Source organism: Carcharodon carcharias, chromosome 4, assembly GCF_017639515.1.
Source record: "Carcharodon carcharias isolate sCarCar2 chromosome 4, sCarCar2.pri, whole genome shotgun sequence".
In the NCBI taxonomy this organism is placed as follows: domain Eukaryota; kingdom Metazoa; phylum Chordata; class Chondrichthyes; order Lamniformes; family Lamnidae; genus Carcharodon; species Carcharodon carcharias.
In genome coordinates this window covers 154,433,183-154,457,574 of record NC_054470.1, presented here as the reverse complement: position 1 = coordinate 154,457,574, position 24,392 = coordinate 154,433,183, and the positions used below count along the sequence as shown (strand labels likewise).

The 24,392-nt window shown below is 42.8% G+C and overlaps 1 protein-coding gene across 2 annotated transcripts in view; it reads left to right on the top strand.

Annotated features, from left to right (window-relative positions):
• The window catches only part of mrps27 (mitochondrial ribosomal protein S27), a 106,421-nt gene extending 84,839 nt beyond the window's left edge, over positions 1 to 21,582 (top strand). For both annotated transcript variants that reach the window (XM_041186341.1, XM_041186344.1), the window contains exons 10-11: positions 15,449 to 15,610; positions 21,267 to 21,582. In XM_041186341.1, coding sequence (XP_041042275.1) covers positions 15,449 to 15,610; positions 21,267 to 21,506 — 402 coding nt within the window. In that variant the 3' untranslated portion in view covers positions 21,507 to 21,582. The remainder of the gene's footprint in view (positions 1 to 15,448; positions 15,611 to 21,266) is intronic.
• Positions 21,583 to 24,392: the final 2,810 nt, after the last annotated feature.

The following is a 24,392-nucleotide window of genomic DNA, read 5'->3' as shown; positions in this document are numbered from 1 at the left end:
GCCAAGGACAGACATGTGGGCAAGAGAGCAGGGTGGAGTGTTAAAATGGCAAGCGACAGGGAGGTTTGGGTCATTCTTGCGGACAGACCGCAGGTGTTCTGCAAAGCGGTCGCCCAGTTTACGTTTGGTCTCTCCAATGTAGAGGAGACCACATTGGGAGCAAAGAATGCAGTAGACTAAGTTGGGAGAAATGCAAGTGAAATGCTGCTTCACTTGAAAGGAGTGTTTGGGTCCTTGGACGGTGAGGAGAGAGGAAGTGAAGGGGCAGGTGTTGCATCTTTTGCGTGGGCATGGGGTGGTGCCATAGGAGGGGGTTGAGGAGTAGGGGGTGATGGAGGATTGGACCAGGGTATCCCGGAGGGAGCGATCCCAATGGAATGCCGATAAGGGGGGGTGAAGGGAAGATGTGTTTGGTGGTGGCATCATGCTGGAGTTGGCGGAAATGGCGGAGGATGATCCTTTGAATGCGGAGGCTGGTGGGGTGATAAGTGAGGACAAGGGGGACCCTATCATGTTTCTGGGAGGGAGGAGAAGGCGTGAGGGCGGATGTGCGGGAGATGGGCCGGACACGGTTGAGGGCCCTGTCAACGACCGTGGGTGGAAAACCTCGGTTAAGGAAGAAGGAGGACATGTCAGAGGAACTGTTTTTGAAGGTAGCATCATCGGAACAGATGCGACGGAGGCGAAGGAACTGAGAGAATGGGATGGAGTCCCTACAGGAAGCGGGGTGTGAGGAGCTGTAGTCGAGATAGCTGTGGGAGTCGGTGGGTTTGTAATGGATATTGGTGGACAGTCTATCACCAGAGATTGAGACAGAGAGGTCAAGGAAGGGAAGGGAAGTGTCAGAGATGGACCATGTGAAAATGATGGAGGGGTGGAGATTGGAAGCAAAATTAATAAATTTTTCCAAGTCCCGACGAGAGCATGAAGCGGCACCGAAGTAATCATCGATGTACCTGAGATAGAGTTGTGGAAGGGGGCCGGAGTAGGACTGCAACAAGGAATGTTCCACATACCCCATAAAGAGACAGGCATAGCTGGGGCCCATGCGGGTACCCATAGCCACACCTTTTATTTGGAGGAAGTGAGAGGAGTTGAAGGAGAAATTGTTCAGCGTGAGAACAAGTTCAGCCAGACGGAGGAGAGTAGTGGTGGATGGGGATTGTTCGGGCCTCTGTTCGAGGAAGAAGCTAAGGGCCCTCAGACCATCCTGGTGGGGGATGGATGTGTAGAGGGATTGGACGTCCATGGTGAAGAGGAAGCGGTTGGGGCCAGGGAACTGGAAATTGTTGATGTGACGTAAGGTGTCAGAGGAATCACGGATGTAGGTGGGAAGGGACTGGACAAGGGGAGAGAGAAGAGAGTCAAGATAACGAGAAATGAATTCTGTGGGGCAGGAGCAAGCTGAGACGATCGGTCTACCGGGGCAGTTCTGTTTGTGGATTTTGGGTAGGAGATAACAACACCTCATCTTCCGACTAGGCACTTTACAGCCTTCCGGACTGAATATTGAATTCAACAACTTTAGGTCGTGAGCTTCCTCCCCCATCCCCACCCCCTTTCTGTTTCCCCCTTCCTTTTTTTTCCAATAAATTATAAAGATTTTCCTTTTCCCACCTATTTCCATTATAAAAAAAAACACCCCCACTAGAGCTATACCTTGAGTGCCCTACCATCCATTCTTAATTAGCACATTCGTTTAGATAATATCACCAACTTTAACTTTAACACCTATGTGTTCTATTGTACTATTGTCGTTGACATCTTTTGATGATCTGCTTCTATCACTGCTTGTTTGTCCATACAACCACAGCCCCCCCCTCCACCTCTCTCTCTCTCTCTATCTCTCCCCCCCCACCCCCACACACACCTTAAACCAGCTTATATTTCAACTCTTTCTTGGACTCGAACTCGAACTCGAGTTCTGTCGAAGGGTCATGAGGACTCGAAACGTCAAGCCTTCTCTTCTCCGCCGATGCTGCCAGACCTGCTGAGTTTTTCCAGGTAATTCTGTCTTTGTTTTGGATTTCCAGCATCCGCAGTTTTTTTGTTTTTATCTATAGGTTGAGAACTGTTGACCAGCTCTGAAGAAGGATCATACAGACTTGAAATGTTAACTCTGTTTCTCTCTCTACAGATGCTGTCAGGCCTGCTGAATTTTTCCAGCATTTTCTATTTCTATTTATTCTACCCCTATCAAGCCCTTTCAGAACCTTGTACATTTCACTGAGATCACCTCTCATTTCCCTAAACTACAGAGAGTATAAGTCCAGTTTACCTAGCCTGTTATCATAGGACAGTCCCCTCATCCCAGGGGCCAATTTAGTGAGACTTCTCTGTCCCGCCTCCAATGTGAGCATATCCTTCCTTAAATGTGGAGACCCAAACTGCCCACAGTATTCCAGATGTGGTCTTACCAAAACTCTGCAAAACTGTAACAAGACTTATTTATTCTTGTACACCAAACCCCTTGCATTAAAGGCCAACGTGCCATTTCCCTTCCTAATTGCTTGCTGCACCTGCCTGCTAACTTTCTGTGTTCTTTGTTCGAGCACATCCGTGCCTCTTTGAACATCAACACTTACACGTTTCACATCTTTGAAAAAATATTCTGCTTTTCTTAAGACCAGAGTGAATAACTTAACACATCCCTATATTCTCCTCCCTGTCAAGCTGGTTTGAGATGTCCCTTACCCTGGCACTATGTAAATAACAAACCATGCGGGATCTTGATCATGCTTACAAATGATGCTATCTGTCCCCCTGATTATTGAATGCCCTACAGGCCGCAGTATACTTCCCCTGCCTCTCCCTCCTTTGGACAGCCTCCTGATCTGAGGTGCCATGGCCTGCATTCTGGCTTTCTTTCCAGCAGTCTTTATCCTTACCCTCTCAGGCAGCAAGTACATTGTACTTGTTAAATAGGACCTGTTTCTGCAGATTCTTGTTCTCTATCTCACCTGTGTTCCCCTTATTCAGCACATTCAGTGACATCAATCCCGATCGGAATCTGCACCTCTCTATGAGGTGTGACTGATGTCTGGAGCAAACTGTCCAGGTACTTATGCCTCTCCGTTATGTGTCAGAGTGTCTCCAACTCACACTCCAGCTCAACGACTCTGAGCTACAGAGAGTCAAGACAGAGACATTTCCTGCAGATGTGTTTGTTCGGGACAGTCTTGCTGTCCACAAACTCCCAACGTACCACAGTCCAGATGCACAACCTAATGTACTGTATCTTAGTGTAGATTATTTATATTTGCTTTTTAAGTTTATTGTAAGATTTTTTTTTCTGTTTCTACACAATAACTTACACTAAGCACTAAAACACTGAACAAAATACATAACCCATTACATCTACTGGGGGCAGAAAACAGAACCACCCCCCTCCTCTGCATGAAATTCCCACTCTCAGCAGATTCACCGGTGCACTAATGTCATAATTTACTGCTAAACACCCTGGCTGGCCATGAAAAGCTAATTTTATATTTGCACTGTCAAATTTCTCCATTATGAATTTAAAAGTACTGCATTTTTGATGTTTTTTTAAAAAAATTGCTTGTTTATATTGATATTTTGGCTTCTAAATTCAAGCATGATCAAAGATTGGCCAGATGGTTAATAGTGAGGTTGAGTGTCTTGGGTAACAGAAAGATATAGCCGTGATGGTCAAATGGGCAGATAAGTGGCAGATGGAATTTAACCCTGAAAAGTGTGAGGTGATACATTTTGGAAGGAGTTATTTGACAAGGAAGTATTCAATGAACAGCATGACACTAGGAAGTTCTGAGGAACAAAGGGATGTGTGTCCATAGATGTCTGAAGGCAGAGGAACATGTTAGTGGGGTGGTGAAAAAGGCAAATGGGACACTTGCCTTTATCAATCGAGGCATAGATTACAAAAGTAGGGAGGTCATGTTGGAGTTGTATAGAACCTTAGTGAGGCCGCAGCTGGAGTACTGTGTGTAGTTCTGGTCGCCACATTGTAGGAAGGATGTGATTGCACTGGAAAGGGTGCAGAGGATATTCACCAGGATGTTGCCTGGGATGAAACCTTTAAGTTATGAAGAAAGGTTGGATAGACTTGGGTTGTTTTTGTTGGAGCAGAGAAGACTGAGGAGCAACCTGATCGAGGTGTACAAGATTATGAGGGGCATGGACAGGGCGGATAGGGAGCAGTTGTTCCCCTTAGTTGAAGGGTCAGTCACGAGGAGACATAACTTCAAAGTGAGGGGCAGGACGTTTAGGGGGGAGGTGAGGAAAAACTTTTTTACCCAGAGGGTGGTGATGGTCTGGAATGCACTGCCTGGGAGGGTGGTGGAGGCGGGTTGCCTCACATCCTTTAAAAAGTATCTGGATGAGCACTTGGCACGTCATAACATTCAAGGCTATGGGTCAAGCGCTGGTAAATGGGATTAGGTGGGTAGGTAGATCAGGTGCTTCTCACATGTCGGTGTAGACTCAATGGGCCGAAGGGCCTCTTCTGTACTGTGATTCTGTGATCATGGAGCCCGAAAATTTAAATTAAAAGTGAAGGATATTAAATGCTTTTAACTTGCTGCTTGCTGTGTGTAAATGATTCAGTGTGATTGGCTTGCTGACATCGTGATTGTCAAGAGATCCCCCTGACCTGACACCAGATTTAAGCTGGGATCAGGAAAGGGTAAAACCATGCCACGCCGCTGGATCTTTGTGGGCAGCTTTCTTTGAGGTGAACAGTGAGCGCCTTCCTTTGCTGCTGGCCCCAACATCTAGCCGATTGTTGTTGAAATTAAATATTATGTTACCATATCCCTTTCTAACAAACGAAGATGCTGATAGATTTTGCAAATGGATAATTCTTTATGTATCTCTGGAAAAACTGTTCGTGGTACTGCAGAAATTAAAGCATTGTGACCTTGTAAGTTTTAGTTTTGAAATCTTAATTCCAGTTCCTGTGGCAAGCTGACTCAAAGCTTGAAGCTATTCCTTTTTTAGAAATGATTTGAGCTTTTAAATTAATAAAGGAGGTGGATAAAAAGCTCTTCATTTAAACACCCCCTTACTATATCTTGAAAGTGAAGCCCAACTAGATTAGTTGTAGGGAACCTTGTGCTTAGCACATAACAAAAATGTCATGATGACATTTTTGTTGCACAGTGTAGTCTGTGGCCTCTTGTTGAAGAAAAGCCCTTATCATCCTTGATTGGCACTGGCGAGGCATTCTTGTGGACTCACTCTGAGTGCCTGCCAGGCATTGCTTCCCAGTTTAATTTTGGGCCAACAAAATGTCCCCTTGTTTTATCTGCTGTCACCCCATTTTGAAGTGGAGTTTGTTTTTACTTTATAGCCATTTATAAAACTCTAAGTTACTGTCTCATATTAAGCAAATTTGGAAGTGTCTATAGATAATTATTTCCTATTGTATAAAGTTAGCTAAATGGATTGTTCTGTACCACTCACATCTTGCAGGGAATAATGTCAAGGAGCAGATTAAGGGTCATTTCACTCTTTCTTCCATTTCCTTCTGGGCATCTTTCAATTAAGCTCAAAACGGTAGTATTGGCATGGTTACCACAAGGAGCAAACCTTACACTTCTGCTAAGCAGATTCTTCTTCACACAGAGTTGGGGAAATCTGGAACTGTCCTCCAAAAAGCTTTTGAGGTTAGGTTAGTGGAAAAAAATTAAAAATGGAGATTGGTAGATATTTGTTAGGCAAGGACAGCAAGTGTTAAGGAACCAAGGTGGGTAGATAAAGTTAAGATACAGGCCAGTCATGGCCTTATTGAATGGGGCAACAGGCTTGAGGGGCTGTATGACCTACTCCTATTCCTATGATCCTGTCAGACCTCAACATTGATTTTGGCAGATCAGTCCTGGCAGGTGGTGTTTGAGTTGTTAGTGGTCAACATCAGTCAGATGTAAATTTATTTGCCAGTCAACTTGTAACATCACCAACAGGATGAACTGTAACATTGTAAAGTGTGCTATTCTTGATGCTTAAGTCTTGATGTCGATGTCTGAAGTGTGCAGTCAAAAATTTAAAAGATTAAGAAAAAATACTTTGATACTTAATTCAAGGCTGAATGTGGAAGATACAAAGGAGAAGAAAAAAAAACACATAAGAGAAGCAAAGACAGACGAGAAGAGACTGTCAGGAATATAAATGGAATCCAATAGTCTTCTATAAACGCACAAATGGTAAAAGAGGGGGTAAAATGAGGAGTAGGCCGATTAGGGATCTTACAGGGGATTTACACATAGAGGAAGGAGCATGGCTGAGAAACTAACTGAATGCATCTGTCTTTACCAAGGAAGCAGATGCTGCCCAAATCATAGTGAAAGAGGAAGTAGTTGAGATACTGGTTGGACTAAAATAGATAAAGAGGAGCCATTAGATCGACTGGCTGTACTTAAAGTTGATAAGTCACCAGGATTGCTTGATGAACCTGTATAAAACGTTGGTTCAGCCTCGACTGGTATATTGTGTCCAGTTCAGCCATGTCCTCTGTAGGTAGCCCTTATCTCCGAGGAGCCAGCCCTCCAGCCTCTGTGGAACCTGGAAGATGTCAGGGATCTGAGACCTGCTGAGGCTGCATGAGTCGTGGACACACCCTGAATACCATGCATGATCCGTTTTTATGGTCGCAGACCAGCTGAACATTGAGCGAGTGGAAGCCCTTGTAGTTCATATACTGGACTGCTTGTTGCAACGGAAATCTAAGCCACGTGAGTGCAGTCGATGGTATCCTGCACCTGTGGGGAAACTGCAAATCTCAGCAAAACCCAGCGCTCTTGCTTCCTGACTCACCTGATCTTGGTCCGAATTGACAAAGGTGTGTGCCTTGGCAAAGATGATGTCTGTGACCTCCTGGATACGTTTGTGGATGGAGGCTTGAGAGATCTTGCACAGGTCACCTGGAAGGAGCCACTGCAATGGATGCCCTCTGATTCCCTGAGATGAAAAACCCTGCAGAAGGTGGCATATGTGATTGTCCCTTGGCAATCGCAGTCTTTGGCGTCACTGGTTCTTGCTCATCTGCAGGTAGGACCGGCACTGTCTATACCCTGGGTGTAGTGAGGCACCTACAAACAACAGTTCTCTGTGGACCTTCCTCTACTTGCAGAGGAGGCCCTGCTGCCTCTTGATATTGAGGGTCGTGCTCCTTCCTTTGCCGAGCCAGGCGCCCTCCCTTGTATTCTTCTCCTCCTTCTATCCTGCTTATAAGCCATGAGGCTGACAGCGAGATCACAAGGCTCCATGTTCCTGATGGCCTCCTCTCTGCAGTTTCAAAGAGAGAGACGTGAGGGTCAGCGTATGTGTCCTAAGCCTCTGGTTCCAGCTGCGTCTCAAGGCCCTTTCACGCATGCCGGAGAGTCCTGGCCACCACTTGAATGGCCGGTGCTTAGTTTGCTTGATGGCTGACCAAAACCCCACCCACCTCCGCCCCACATCACATGACCGAGTGGCGACAGCTTCGGCCACTGGACTGCATCCTGTGCTCTCAGGTCAGGCACAGGTATTATCCTAACCTATTATCCTAAGGCTGAGTGGTTAGCTTGGACCATGAGGATTACTGCTCAAAGGCAGAATAACTACAAAGCAATGGATTCTGAGCACCTCCCCTAGTGAATGTTCCAAGGGGATCCTCTTAACCTGCCCAGTCACCCAATTGTTCTGCAGCCCCATAAAACTTTTTTTTATTTTGCAGTCTGCGCTCGAGGGATTAAAAGGTCAGGAGCAATCAGTGGCACTATCAGGAATTTATGTTGCTTGAGTGGGCATAATTGTTTCAGAAGCCAGACTCCAAGTATGTCAATGGAGCTGATGCTGAATGGTCTCAGCCGCGGAAGAATGCTCAATCTTGAGGCTGGCCAATTTCTTCCCACCCTGCCATTTTTTGGGGGAGGGGACAATCGCACCCTGGATTTACGTCACCAGGAAACATGACTAGGGTATTCTTGCGAGATTTCCTGATCATGCCGCCAAACACACTCGCCCCGATCGGGCACAAAAAATCATGGCCAAAGAGACGGAGAATAATATATCTTAAGTTTGCTAACAGTACAAAGCTACGTGGGAATGCAAGCTGTGAGGAGGACACAAAGAGGCTGCAAAGAGATATGACAGGGTAAATGAGTGAACAGCAAGGTGGCAGATGGAGTGTAATGTGGGGAAGTGTGAGATTATTCACTTGGTAGTTAGAATAGAAAATAATTTTTAAAAGGGCATGAAACTTGCAAATGTTGATGTTCAGAGAAACTTGGGCGTACTCCCACAAGGAACACAAATTTAGCATGCAGGTACAGCAATTAATTAGGAAAGGATAAGGCATGTTCGCCTTTAGTACCAAAGGATTGGTATACAAGAAAAAAGAAATCTTGATATAGTTTTACAGGACTTTGGTGAGACCACACTAGAGTACCATGTGCAGTTTTGGTTTCTATATTTAAGAAAGGATACACTTGCAATGGAGGCGGTACACTGGCCTAGACCCGGGAATGAGAGGGTTGCCTTATGATGAAAAGCTGAGTAAATTGGGCCTATACTGTCTTGAGTTTAGAAGAATGAGAGGTGATCTCATTAAATCATGCAAGATTCTGAAGAGGCTTGACAGGGTAGACACTGAGAGGTTGTTTCCCATCTAGCTGTAGAATCTAAAAAATGGGGGCACAGTCTCAGGATAAGGGGACGATCATTTAGGACTGAGATGAGAAACGTCTTCACTCAAAAGGTTGTGAATCTTTGGAATTTCTACCCCAGTGGGTTGTGATGGTCCATTATTGAATACATTTAAGGCTGAGGTAGACAGATTTTTGGTCTGTCAAGGAATCAAAGGGATATGGGGAGTGGCTAGGAAAATGGGTTGAAACTGGATATCAGCCATGATCATATTGAGTGGGTGGAGCAGACTTCAAGGGCCATATGGTACTTGCTTGCTCCTATTTCTCATGTTCTTATGTATTCTGGTTTGCTAATGCCTGACAGAGATAACTTCTTTACATTAAATCCTCACTTAAAGTTGTAACTGCGTTGCTGAAAATTGTGGTTTTAAGTGAAATGACTTCAAGTGAATCACATTTTCCTATTAAAACCAAAGTAAAAGCTGTAGTTAGGTTCTGTAGGACCTTCCTCATCAGAAAAAAAATTATACCTTTTAAGTTGAAATATCTTACATTGCTAAATACCTATATTGGTAAATGAAATAACTTTAAAATAAAATAAACTTAAAAATATAATAGAAGTATAGGGCAGAATTTAGCCCCTGTTGAACAGGCTCGGTGGGGGCAGTCAGGAACTGATCGCTGCCCACAATCGGGCCCAGACCGCGATTTCATTGAAATAACTTTAAAATAAAATAAACTTAAAAATATAATAGAAGTATAGGGCAGAATTTAGCCCCTGTTGAACAGGCTCGGTGGGGGCAGTCAGGAACTGATCGCTGCCCACAATCGGGCCCGGACAGCGATTTCATGCTGGCAGGACAATTAAGGCCTGCCCAGCGTGAAATACGAACGGCAGCGCTCAGCACTGCCTGTGCGGGGAGGAGTCCGAGCACGAATTTCACATGTGCGCACTTGCAAATCTCCCTGGGGCACGGAGCTGCCTCAAGGAGATGATGAGCTTTCAGAAAAATAAATAAAGGCTAATAAAATGTTATGAAACATGTCCCCTCGTGTGACTCTGTCACATCAGCAGGGACGTTATTAATTAAATTTTTTAATTTTAATATTTTTAAAATTTGCTTTTGCAAACCTCATCCTGTACCATAAGGTTGGACAGGCAGCAAAAAATGTAAATTAATTAAGACCTTAATGACCTTAACAGGTCGATTCCCCAGCCAGCTGAAATATCGCGCGACTGAGTGTTGATGTTGGGACGCTTGCCCAACGTCAACTCACGTCATTTTAAACTCGAGCGGGTCGAACATGTGCCCACCCGCCAAGGTAAAAATTTTGCCCGTAGTTACTTTCTACTTACAGTATCTCCTACTCACTGCAGATCCTGTTCGCCACACATTGTGCTCTCCCTCACTCCCTGGCACACCCTCTTGCCGATCCTCACAATTGCAATCTCTCTGGCTCTCTAACCCGTCCTTTCACTGCCAACCCTCTCCCACTCGCGGACACACCCTTTCACTGATCCTTTCTCTCGCTGAAATCCCTGCTCCCTGAATCTCGCTCTCACTGCTTTGCTCTCCTGCACCCTCGCTGTGAGCGTGGGCTCTGGAGATGAACAACGAGAGGCAGGTGGAGCAGCTTCAACCTGCTGGAGGCAAGTTCTCTTCAAGTGGGTCTATGGTCAGCTTCACCTCTGGTAACAAATCCCTGATCCTGACAGTGAGACAATTTACTGAACAATGGATTGAATATGTTTTGGGACATTGGGCAGGGACTCGACTCCTCTCCACTGTGGTAAAACCAGCTGGGCAGTGGTCTCGCTAATTCCTCCTTCCCATGCTATGGATATGGGAGCTGCTCCCAGTGGCTTTAAAATGTGGGCGGGGTGGAGAGGGAGATTTCTGGTCAAAGTGGGGTTAAGCTGATCACAATCCCACTCGAAGAGAACTTATCTCCTGCAAGTTGAAACTGCTCTTTCTGCCTCTCATCGCTTGTTCCAGAGCCTTGGTTCACAGCGAGAGTTCAGGAGAGGGAAGTGGTGAGAAGGAGAGTCGAGCAGCAGGGTTGGCAAGAGTAAGGATTGGCAAGAGGGTGGGTCAGGGAGTAGGTGAGGCCATAAGCTTGAAGGGTCAGCAGCGAGATGGTGAATCAGTGAGTGGAGAGACCATTCCAAATGGCACGGACCTGGTCACACGGCCTTATGTCAGACTTGCAGGAAGTGACACTAAAACAAATCTAACGACACTAAACGAGAAAACAGGCACCATTAACTGATGGTTAAAAGGAAGCGATGTTAAATGGGGCAGTGTTAAATAGGAACTTACTGTATTTCATTCTATGCTTTTCAGCTGTTCTGAAAACGCACTCTGGTGAGCCTTACTATGTGATGTATCTCAGCTTCCAGATGACTTCTGACAGAAGCTCATTGTTCTGGAAACGTTGGGTGGAATATTACGGGGGCGCAGATGGCTTGCCACCTCCCCCTCCCCTACCCCCACCCCCAGGAGCAGAGTTGGTGTGGAGCTGACACACTCCATGCCAACCTGCCCCGCAGCCATAATGCACTGTAGGACAGGCTAAATAGGCAACCTGTGGCTCTTCCTCCCCTCACCGAGGAGGAAGTCCTGCCCTCAGAGCCAATCTGATTAGCTGGCAACTCCTGAGGGCCCCAGGAGCACATTAGTGGGCGCTACCGGGACTGCAACGGGAAAGTAGAAGGCGACCCATGGATCCCTAGAAACAGGTATGTACAGCGTAATGGGCAGGGAGGGTTTGGGCAGGTCTGGGCAGGGTGAGGGGCGGTGGGTTTAAGGCAGCCGGCAGGTAGGAAGAAAGGGGATGGATTCTATCTTAGGGGGTCTGCCCCTCAATCTGCAAAGGACAGCCCCCAAAGTTAGAAACTCCCCTTCCTTCCCGCCCTGTGAGGAATTTGTTTAAAAAATCAGGCCACCCACTCCTGCCTGGCTGCCCATGCCAAACATTTTATCGGGGTCAATTGGCATTGTAACAAGCCAAATTGATCCTTGAATATTTATTTAAATATGGCTTGTGGGCCCTGCATTTAGTGACATCACAAGACAGCGCGAGAGAGCGGCAGAGAGATCAGAACCAGTGCAAATGCAGGGAAGCTTCAAAAAGTGACATCAGCACAAAGGTGAGAGCTGATTGGTGAGTAGTGGGTAAGTTTTTTTCTCCAGTTTAAAATAAATTAAGCTAAGGATTCTAGTTTTTATTTAAAGTACATAAATAATTTAACTTTCTTTTTGCTGTATTTGATTTAAAGTAAGGGCTTTTTTTCAACTAGAGGCATGGCAGGGCAGCTCAGTCCCGTGTTATGTACCGCCTGCAACATGTGGGAAGTCCTAGACACTCCTTGCGCTCTGACCGACCACGTGTGCAGGAAGTGCCACCAGATGCAGCTGCTTGAGCTCCGAGTTTCGGAGCTTGAGCGGCAGCTGGAGGCTCTGAGGTGCGTCTGCGAGGCTGAGAGTTTCACGGATAACACATTTTTAGATGGGGTCACCCCACAAGGGGTGTAGACAGAGAGGGAATGGGTGACCATTAGTCAGAAGAAAGGTATCAGACAGGTAGTCAGGAAATCCCCAGGGTGCATCTCGCTTGAGAACCATTTTTCTGTGTTGGAAAACGGTGAGAGTGACGGTTCCTCTGGAGAGTACAGCCATGCTCATGGCACTCTGAGTGGCTCAGCTGCACAGATGGGGGAGGAAAAAGAGAGGAAGAGCAATAGTGATAGTAGACTCAATAGTATGGGGAACAGACGGGCATTTCTGTGGCTGTAGACGTGACTCCAGGATGGTATGTTGCCTCCCTGGTGCCAGGGTCAAGGATGTCACTGAATGGCTTCAGGGCATTCGAAAGGGGGAGGGCAAACAGACAGAGATCGTGGTACAAATGGTACCAACGACCTAGGTATAAAGAGGGATGAGGTCCTGCAAGCAGAATTTAGGGAGCTAGGAAGCAGATTAAAAAACAGGGCCTCAAAGGTAGTAATCTCTGGATTACCTCCAGTGCCACATACTAGTGAGTATAGAAATAGGAGGTTAGTCCAGATGAACATGTGGCTGGAGAGATGGTGCAGGAAGGAGGGCTTTAGATTTCTGGGACATTGGTTTCTGGGTGTGGTGAGACCTGTACAAGACGAACGGATTGTATCTGAACTGGAATAGGTCCAACATCCTTGCAGAGAGGCTTACTCGTGTTTTTGGGGAGGGTTTAAACTAATTTGGCAGGGGGTTGGGATCCTGAGAGGAGGTTCAGCAGGGGCAGATGCACAGCCAAAATTAGAACAGAGAGCAACTGAATCTCGAAGGCATAGAAATTATAGGCCAAATAAGGCACAAGGGAGTTCGGCAAGGTTGGATGGTATTTGTTTTAATGCAAGGAATCTGACGAATAAGGCAGATGAGTTGAGGGCACAAATTAACACATGGAAGTATGATGTCATTGCTGTCACAGAGACATGGTTGAGAGAGGGGCAGGATTGGCAGCTCAATATTCTAGGATATAGGGTCTTCAGGCGAAACAGGGAAGGAGTTAAAAGAGGAGGGGGTATCGCAATATTGATCAAGGGATCAATTACAGTAGTAAAGAGGGATGTCATCCTAGAAACCTCCTCAAATGAAGCTAAATGGGTAGAACTTAAAAACAAAAAAAGAGCAATCACATTGCTGGGAGTGTACTATAGGCCCCCAAACAGTCAGAGAGAAATAGAAGAGCAGATATGTAGGCAAATTTCAGACAAGTGTAAAAATAATAGGGTAGTAATAGTAGGGGATTTCAACTTCCCCAACATTAACTGGGTTAGTCATAGTGTGATAGGTTTAGAGGGAGCTGAGTTCTTAAAATGCATCCAGGAGAGCGTTTTAAGCCAGTACACAGGAGGTCCTGGACTTAATTTTAGGGAATGAAGCCGGGCAAGTGGTAGAGGTATCAGTGGGGGACCATTTTGCAAATAGTGATCATAACTCTGTTAGTTTCAAGATTGTTATGGAAAAGGACAAGGATGGGCCAGAAATCTGACTTCTAAATTGGGGGGAGGCTGATTTTAATAAGATCAAATATGATTTGGCCAGAGTGGACTGGGAGCAGCTACTTTTAGGTAAATCTGCGTCAGAGTAGTGGGACTCATTCAAGAAGGAGTACAGGGCCAACATATTCCAGTAAAGACAAAGGGTGGGACCAGCAAATCCAGGGATCCCTGGATGTCAAGGGATATACAGGTTTGAATAAAGAGAAAAAGGGAGGCTTGCGGCAGATATTGAGGGCTCAAAACAGCGGAAGCCCTAGAGGAGTATAGAATGTGTAGAGGGGAGCTTAAAAAGGAAATTAGGAGAGGAAAAAAGGGGCATGAAGAAACATTGGCAGGTAAAATAAAGGAAAATCCAAAGTTATTTTACAAGTACATTAAGAGTAAGAGGATAACTAGGGAAAGAGTAGGGCCCATTAAGGGCCATTGTGGTAAATTGTGTGTGGAGCTGGAAGACGTAGATAGGGTTCTAAATGAATACTTTGTTATGGTGTTCACAACTGAGAGGGACGACATGGGTATGGAAATCAGGCAGAAAGACTATGATATAATTAAAGAAATTAGCATAGAAAGGGAGGAGGTTCTAAGTAGTCTGGTAGGCTTAAAAGTAGATAAATCTCCAGGCCCGGATGAAATGTATCCCAGGCTGTTGAGTGAGGCAAGGGAAGAGATAGCAGGGGTGCTGGCAATAATTTTCAATACCTCCCTGGCCACAGGAGACGTGTCAGAGGACTGGAGGCCAATGTAGTACCGTTATGCAAGAAGGGAGGAAGGGATAAACCAGGGAACTATAGGCCAGTCAGTCTAACCTCAGTGGTGGAGAAACTATTGGAAGTGATTCTGAGGGAGAGAATTAATCTACACTTGGAGAGGCAGGGATTAATCAAAGACAGTTAGCAGGGTTTTGTTAAGGGGAGGTCATGTCTGACCAATTTGATTGAATTTTTCAAAGAGGTGACCAGGTATGTAGATGAGGGCAATACATTTGATGTAGTCTACTTGGATTTCAGCAATGCTGTTTTTTTGGACTGGGGTTGTCTTCTTTGGAACAGAGGAAGTTGAAGGTAGATTTAATTGAAATGGAATTAATTATGAGGGGCCTACACAGAGTTGATAGGAAGGACCAATTTCTGTTAATAGAGAGGCCAATAAACAGGAGCATAGATTTAAAGTTTGTGGTAGAAAGATTGGGAATGTTGTTGAGGAAAAGCTTTCCACCAAGAGGATGGTGGGGGTCTGGAATTCACTTCTTAAAAGTGTTTGAGGCAAATATGCTGGTTGCTTTTTTAAAATGTTTTAATATGCACTTGAAATGCTGTAACCTACAAGGCAACAGACCAAGACCTGGAATGTGGGATTGGGCTGGATCGACATGAAGGGCTAAATGGTCTCCTCCTGTGTCGTAAATTTTCTGTTTCCAAACCTCAATACTGGGAGGACAACTGTTTCTAATATATATATAAATGGTCTGGATTCAGGAAATTAGTTTACAAATGAAACTAAACTAGGAGGTCAGAGAATGAATTGAACAAGATATCTAATTGGCAGAATGCTAACAGATAAAATTTAAAGCAGATAAATATTAAATGTTGCACATGAAAAGAAAAATAGACAGCACACATATTCCATGAAAATTGTTGATATAGTTAGGGTGAAGTTGAACGAGTCCGAGGAGTCTTAGTCAACTAAGGAATCAAAGTAAATCAGTGCACTGGAGCTTACTTGCCAAAACACCAGCTGTAAATGCTGATTTATTAGCTGGTGAAGTCACTGGAGAATTTTGCTTCATTTTCTACAGGTGGATGCCATGGCAACCATTTTGGAGAAAGCAGCATCTGAGACTGGCGAATCCATGGTGACAGATGAATCACAGGAAACAAAACAAGATGCTGCATTTGATGACAATGATGACGATGATAATGAAAAATTAAAGCTTACAGACTACTTGAGCAGATTTAAGGTAGTTCGAAAAGTGACAATGTTCTTTCCATTTTGAATACAATGAAATAGTTAAGTGAATTCCTAGTACAAAATATCATACCGCATCAGGATAAATTTGTACAAAATGACATTGGGAAACTGTCCCAGGAGAGTCGGAGATCACTGTTACACTAAATACTCCATTCCAGTATCCTTAATGTGTTATTTTGTTTAAGAACTTAATCTCAGGCCTTCGTAGGTATGTCTTTATGTAGTAACAACTGAAGAAAATGTAGCTTTACTTTTAATGTTTTTTTTCAAACAACTCTTCCAATATCCTTAATATTTGCCAGTGTTAAATGTGTCTCTGACACTGAAGGCTGTTTTTCTCAGGTATTTTGTGCTCAAATGCTTGATTTAAAATCTTCTTTGACAACAAATGAAAGCACTTAGATTTCTACTATATCTAACAGAGAAACATAACATTAGCTCAGCTTTTATTTAAAAAATAGTCTAGAGAGACACTCTGATCAGGAAATATTTTTTTTTCCAAATCAATAACATCAGTATTCATTACAAAGTGCCCAGCCTTTGATTCAAATGGGAAATAGTATGTTGAAAGCAAAGCAAGATCCAAGGCAATGCATTTTTACTCTGCAGGGATCTGCCAAATGCCGTTATAGATTTTTTGGGTCAATCATAGTTGTACCACCAAAAATGACAACTCTCCTTAAAGGCCCATTATGTTGTGCTGTATTGAACTATTTCTAACTGATCAAACTTCATACGATCATGCGAACGAGGAGCAGGAGTAGACCATTCAGCTCCTCGAGCCTGCTCCGCCATTTAATAAGATCATGGCTGACCTGATAACCTGAAAGCTGCATCCTGCCTACCCCGATAACCTATCACTCCCTTGCTACCAAGAATCTTTCCTTCTCTGTCTTAAAAATATTCAAAGTCTCTGCTTCCACCACGTTTTCAGGAAGAGAGTTCCAAAGACTCACGACTCTGAGTGAAAAAATCTCACCTCACCTCTGTTTTAAATGGGTGACCCCTTATTTTTAAATGGTGACCCCTAGTTCTAGATTCCCCCACAAGAGGAAACATCCCCTCGACACCTATCCTGTCAAGACTCCTCAGGACCTTATATGTTTCAATCAAGCCGCCTCTTCTCCTAAATTCCAGCAGATACAAACCTAGTCTGTCCAACCTTTCCTCATAAAACAACCTGCCCATCCCAGGTATTAGACTGGTAAACCTTCTCTGAACTGCTTCCAATACATTCTATCCTTCCTTAAATAATACTGTACACAGTACTCCAGATGTGGTCTCACTAGTGCCCTGTACAACTGAATCATAACCTCTCTTTTGTGTTCAACTCCCCATGCAATAAATTATAACATTTTTATTATATCCTAATTATTTGCCGTACCTACATACTAGCCTTTTGTGATTCATTCACTAGGACACCTAGACCCCTCTGCACCTCAGAGTAGTGCACAAAGGTACCCTGCAGTTAATTATTCATTTGCTGTTGTGTTGAAACTTTATTGCAAAGCAAGATGTAATTACACATTATTGACTGAGAAATGGGATTTAGTCAATGAAGGGAACAAAAATACATTCATTTTATAACATTTTATCACAAGGTGTGTAAGAATGAGAAGGTATGCAACATACTGTATTTCAGAGAAATGTATTTGACGGATTAGTTGGTTTGGGCTGGTAGCCGAGAAAGGAGATTGCATCAATGTTTTGTCATTGCTCAGGCTTGCCTATATTTGAGCCTGTTTCTATGTGATATTTTAGCAATTTACTTTAATACTCAGAAGATGATGACATTCATAATGTTAAACTGAGAAATTCATGTTTTTCATAAAGGCGGCTCATTATAATTTCTGTCACTTTATTTGCTGCACACATATGGGGGGAATAGTTCATGGTTTTAAATATGGTGCTGTAGACTGTTCGAATATATCTGTGTTTCATTTGTTTTTCTGTGACTGTGACTATCTGAGGTAAACAAACTTCCATTTTTCCAAGACAAAAAAAAATGTTTAATCTTTCCGCCTGTTGAACTGAAGAACCCCCCCTGTGGAGTTCCTGTGATGAGCAGCCTCCAACTTAAGTTAAAACCTGAGCTGCCTCTAAACACTAGGGACAATATTTTCCACTGTTTGTTGAAGAGTAGGTGTGAGCCAGCATGTCACGAGAGAGTACTGGTGGATGTTTGTGTTTCGTTACTCTAAAGATTAGTTAAAAATTCAGGAAAATAATTGATTTCTGATAATTTAATAAAAGAACATGCTTAACATTTTTTCAGCTGCTGTCAGCTGAGTGTTTTACTCCTGATCAGACCGGCTGTTAGTAAGTTTAAAGCATGTGAAGATTTTAAAGTGTGACCATGACAGTGACCGAAGTGAGCAGCACTATCTCATTCAATGGGAGGGCGAGGCAGTTTGTCCAAATTAGATGCAGTTTGTGTGGAGGTGCAGGGGGAAAGTAGGTGGTGAAAGTGTGCGAATCTCTGGGGATTTTATTTTGTTTTTTAATTAGTGCCCCTGTTTAGTGCAGAGCAGCTCCTAATTGTGCAATGTTAGTTTTACATATGTGCAATGATTCCTGCTGGTAAGAACCATAGAATTAGACAGCATGGAAGGAGACCACTTGGCCAATCATATCTGTGGCGCCTCTTCAAAAGAGCTGTATAATTAGCCCCACATGCCTGTTCTTCTACAGTTCTACAGATTTTCCCAGTTCCAATATCTATCCAATTCACTCTTAAAAGTCGTTACTGAATTTGCTTCCAAAACTCTCTCAAGCAGTGCATTCCAGCTCATAATAACTACTGAATCAAAAAAAAACTACTCATCTCGCCTCTGGATCTTAGCCTGTTACCTGTTGGAAAACAGGCCCAGTTTCACTCGTCTCTCTACACAACTAAAGTCTTTATGTCTGGCACCATTCCAGTAAATCTTCTCTGGCTACTGATTCTTCTGGCACTGGAAACAGTTTCTCCCCATGTACTCCTTCAAAACTCAAAATTTTGAACACCTCTGTCGAATTTCCCATGCACTTTCTCTGCTCTGATGAGAACCAATTCCAATTTCTCTTGTTCCTCTACACAACTAAAGTTCTAGTAGATTCTGGTAAAGTTCCTTTGCATACTTTGTTCCCTCCGCCACAATGGTGGTCTGGCACCTATGACCACATTTTATTGTTACTCTTTCTAAAGTCCTCAGAGGTCTTGTTTTCCTACTTACATTAGCAGCACCCACTTCTCCCAGTGGGCTGCTGCTGTGCAGAGCCTTGGGCACACCGATTGGCTCTTAATTGGCTGGGGCTCCAGAAAGGACAGTTCATCAAAAATCTCCCTTGGGATCCCGCTGCCGATATTTCTAGGTTCCCAATCCGCATTTCATCCCAACAACCGGATCGGGGCCCCTCCATTGCATTACTCACATTAAATCTCTCTGTAACTTCATCAAAGAACTCAATCAGTTTAGTTAAAGATGATTTGCCTTTAACAAATCCATGCTCGTTTTCATTTATTCACCCATATTTTTCCAAATGCTATGGAATTTTGCCCTGGATTATTGCCTCTAAACATATCCCCACCGGCAACATTCGACTGACTGACCTATAGTTGCCAGATTTCCTTCTTTATTTGGACAAGGGTGTAACATTTACAATCCTCCAGTTCTCTGGCAACACACCCATATCAAAAGAGGATTGGAAGATTGTGGCCAAGGCCTCTGCAATTTTCACCCCCACTTTCCTCAGCAACCTTGGGTGCATCCCATCCAGGCCAAATGACTTACTATTTTGAGTGCTACCAATCTCTAAAGAGTCTCCACTTTATCCATTTTTATCCCGTCCAATTTCTCTACTATCTCCTCCTTTACTAAAACATTGTCAGCATGCTTTACTATAGTGAAGACAGATACAAAGTAGTCATTTAGTAACTCCCTCTCTACCTTCATAAGTCCCCCTTTTTGGTCCCAAATCAACCCCACCCTTCCTTTGACTACCGTTTTAGTATTTATATGTTGGGTTCCCTTTTATGTTACCTACAAATCTATTGTGACATTTTCTCTTTGCCTCTCTTATTTCCTTTTTCCACTTCTCCCTCTGTATTTTTTGTATTCAGCTAGTTCCTTGCTGAGTTATGATCATGGCTTTTGCCATAACTTTTTTCTGTTTCTTTTTAATCTCTACATCTATAATCGTCCACTGTGCTCTATTTTTGGATGCCTTCCTTTTCCCTTGCAAGAATGTGTAGGTTTGGTTTTCAAGCAATCTCTTTTTAAAGGCCTCCCATTGCTTATTTTCTGTTTTACCCTGCCAATCTCTGATTATAACCCGTCAGAGCCCAGATCCCTTTTCAACTCACTAGCCATCCTCTAACTGAATAGTATTACATTTGATTTTTCCCTGTCCTTTTCCATGACCATTCAGATCCTAATACTATGATTACTGTTTCCTAAATGCTGCCATAGTGAAGCAGCCTCCACGTCATTCCTCAGGATTTGGCCTAGCACTGCTTCCTTCCTTGCTGGGTTACAACCATACTGATTTAGAAAGTTGGTCATAGAAGCGTTATTGTACCCATGAATCTATCTATCTCTGGCTTGAATATACTCAATGACTGGGGATCCACTCATCTCTGGTATAGAGGATTCCAAAGATCCATAATCCTCTGAGTGAAGAAATTTCTCCTTATCTCAATCCAATCAGTCAACCCCTTATTCTGAGACTGTACTCCCGTGTTCTTAATTCCCCAGCCAGGGCAATTTTCTCAGCATCTACCTTGTCAAGTCCCTTAAGAATTTTACATGTTTCAATTAGATCACCTCTCATTCTTCTGAACTCCAGGGAATAAAGGCCTAATCTACTCAATCTCTGTCCATACAATAATCCCCTCATTCTATGAACCAATCTAGTGAACCTTCATTACACCCACACAAGTAAGTCCATCCTTAGATAAGGAGACCAAATCTATACACCATGCTCTAGGTGTGGCCTCACCAACTAATTTATGTCGAAGAATTCCCAGTCCCTATGAATGTAAACATTTCCTAGTCTCTCACCATTCAAAAAAGATTCTTTTTTATTTTTCCTACCAAAGTCGATAACTTCACATTTTGCCACATTGTGAACCAGCTGCCATGTTCCTATCCCAATCTGTGTGTCTCTCTGTTCTGTTTCTCCTGCGTGTTTCTCCTTCCTCCTTCCTCCTTTCTCCTTCCCTTTGTTCTGATACCATCTGAAGAGGAGTAGGAGCAGCTTGGATGTATATTTCCATTGGAATGGACCAGTTGGGCTGATGGCCTGTTTTTGTGCTGTATATTCTTTGTAACTTCCTTCTGTATGTGTGCGTCTGTCTATTTCTTTCTGCTATCCTTTCTTTCCTCCAAGATGGATGCACCCGTTTATCTTACCCTTGTAGACAAACTCTCCTGCTTAGTTCAGTACTATTGCTTTGGTTAATTTGACAGGGACCAGGCAAAAGGAAGGTGCATGGTTCGTGCTGATGTCAAGAACAAATTGCTTGCTCATCGCATTCACAAATTTTCTTATGCTTTGTCGGTTCCCAATTCTGTTTCTGTGCACCTCATTGTAGACTAATGGAAACTCCTTTCTAGATTTATATTCTACAGGTGGTAACATATGTGTTTGGTTCCTTCTGATAGAAACTTTATGCAGAGCTGGAGTCTCTTGGAAAGATTGAAGCAGAAAGTCTATTGACTCTGACAGACAAGCTTGTCAAAGAAAATCTCCCATCATCTGAAGCTGGTGAGATCCTTAATTACGAGAGGAAGTTAGAAAAGTGGGAAGAAGAACGTGCTGCACTGATTCAGAGAGAAAAAGAGTTGAGAGAGAAGGCTCGCCAAGAGAGAGAAGCCAGATTAACAGCAAAAGCCGCAACTTAAACTTAGTTATGCTCCACCTTTTGTAAAAGTGACCATGTTGACCTGCTAAGTTGATTAAATTGTATCATGAATTGCATTATGTGCATTTTTTTCATTCCTTTTCCAAAGTTATAAAGCAATAGTAATAATTTGTTAAGTCTTGCTGATTGATATCTGCAAAGTGGAAATATGCATTTTCCATAAACTAATTCAATCTGAACATCTGTATATAGATCATAACACTTTAATCTCACAGTGAACGTAAATTAACATCTATGAATTGAAAATAAAAAGCCAATCATTTGCAGAAAACCCTATTTGATCAGCTGTTATATTAAAGAGGATAGATATTTTCTAAAGTGATTAGAACTAACTTTAAAGCCATGTGGAGAGTACAACCTTCATAGAAATTTAACAGTTGTGATATTCTCTCAAGTTATTTGCAGGGCTACAAAGTTCTTGCAATATAATGTGAGTTTCAGATTATTATAACAAAATGTTATTAGTAATAAGTGTAATAAGTTATCGGAAAATGATTAGTTATTAGTTATTGATTGTCTTTTATGGGGATACCATGAGCTTAAAAATTGGATAATACCCTTTTATTGGATTGCATTTTCAATTTTATTCCCTGTTAAACAATGCTGTGCCTAATTCAAGCCTGATTCAGATAATTTCTTAGATCAGTTGACACATGGTTTATATCAAACATAAGAACGAGCAAACAGTAGTCATAAAATGAAAATGCTAGTGTTCAGTTGTTTATTACTGAACACTGATAAATCATGGCTTTTATGTGACAATTTTTAGAAGTCATGGATAATGCACACAATATAAAATTCTGTCTTGCTCCATTTTATGTTCTTGCACTTAGCTGTGTGTCCAATAACCTTGATATATCACCTCTATCAATTTAAAACAAACCAGCTAAGCCACTTCTGCTAATCATTGCAAGACCATCTTATCCCCTTCAAAGGTCATTGAGTGTTTTCTTCAGAGAAATTGAAGCCGAAATGTGTGTGTTTTTTTTTGAGGAGAGTGTTTCCTCCCCATCTCCAAATGGGAAACCAAGGTGGAAGGGCCAGGGCCCCAAGTACAGGACACTTAGATTGAGAAGAATAAAACTGAAAATGAGATAAAACAAAAAGTATTGATGCCAAACTTGGGTTTTTAAAAATCTGAAAAAAAATCTGGAGGGGTAAGAAATTCCATGATTTTGGATTTCAAGGAGAGAATGTAATGTAAGTCTTGACTTCATTGCAGTGTGAGAGCTAACATGGAGAAGGAAGAGTACTTGGGAGTGCTAAACTTAAGAAGCCACCTCATTAATCATCAAATTTCCAACTGTCAAATACATAAGCATTGGATGAATATGAATCTGATCTTTGTGACTTTTTCCACCTTCCAGAATGTTATTGAGGCTTTGGCTGGTTTTGTGCATTTTTTTCCCATTCAAGTGTATGTACCAGAAGTATACCTGCAGCTGTGTATACTTTTTTCTCTCCCCAGTTTTCTCCTGTCCCCATGGATACACAGGCTCTAACACGCCTCTCCTATCTCCTAAAAGTTGCATGCTTCATGAGTAAATTTCAGTAATAAGTAATGAGGGATTATTACAAGAGGAGATATCACAACTAAGCCTGGTTGGACTCGCACCCAGAATTCACCCATGCACAGTTTTTGGAGGGGGTCACTAGATTATGCTTCCATATTTATTGACAAATTGGTGAAGGTTTGACAATTTCTCTCTTCCCTCGTCCAGGGCCACAAAGGCCAATTATAGCATTCTTATTGTCTTGGTAGCAGCAACTAACTGATCACACAGTTGGGATTGAATCTTATGCTTTCCTGGTTTTGGGTCAATGGCATATAAGATGGCACTATTTATCCATAAGTTCTTCAGTATCCAAATTTTGCTGGTGTCTGTCCAATTACTATTTTAAAGTGTGCAAAATCGATTGCAGGATATAAAAAGGAAAGTTGGTACTAATTATGACTTGGAAAAAGTTTTGTATTTTTTCCAAGAACGATGTGGTAGCGTGGACTCCTGTTATGAAATACTAGACTGATGATCAGATGGCCTTGCTAGTGATACCCATAATAATAGAATTAATTGGAAAAAAATATGGGAGGTCGTATTTGCTCTAGTCTAGCTTATAACTGCATGAAACACAAAGCAATTTGCAGTGCTAAAGCAGGATGCATATTTCAACATTTGACTGTCCATGCATGCTAAACAGAAACCCACTTGTTTTCCCATACAGGGAAAAGGAAAATCAACTCCTGCATTACTGGTTTGGTTTTCCTTGATTTTTAAGAGCCTTTTCTGGTAACTGGCACGGTACTATTTCCTTCTGACATACAGTCTGTGGTCTCTGTGTTCAGCCACACTGACACCTGAGCTACTGATGATTACCTCATTCTCACCAAAGAAAAAGTGATTTGTCCACCTTTGAATACAGAGGTAGCAAAGTAAGTAACCGGAAGACGTGATCGAATTTAGAAGGTCAAGGCTACAAGGAACACAGAAAGGCCAGTGTAGTGAAATACAAAACTGAAAGCACCAGAAAGCCTGAAGCACAAGAAAGCTGAAGATTGAAGAGTAGTTTTATAGTACAGTAACTATGTAATCAAAAACATAAGCTGCATTTATTGATGGTCTAATCTGGCATTATTCTGCTATGTAATTAATTTAATCATTTTAATGAATTAAGGAGACTGAATATAGCAGGTTATATCAAGTTTATTTCAGTGTGCAAATAATCTTATCTGTGTGTCTATGGGAAACTAGTTTATAGATGTACTATACATGTTGGAAACATCTAATTGCAATTTATCTGTGCCAAGTCAGCTTGTTTGTTCACATTATCTCTTCTTGAGTCAGAAGATTGTAGGTTTAAGGCCCCT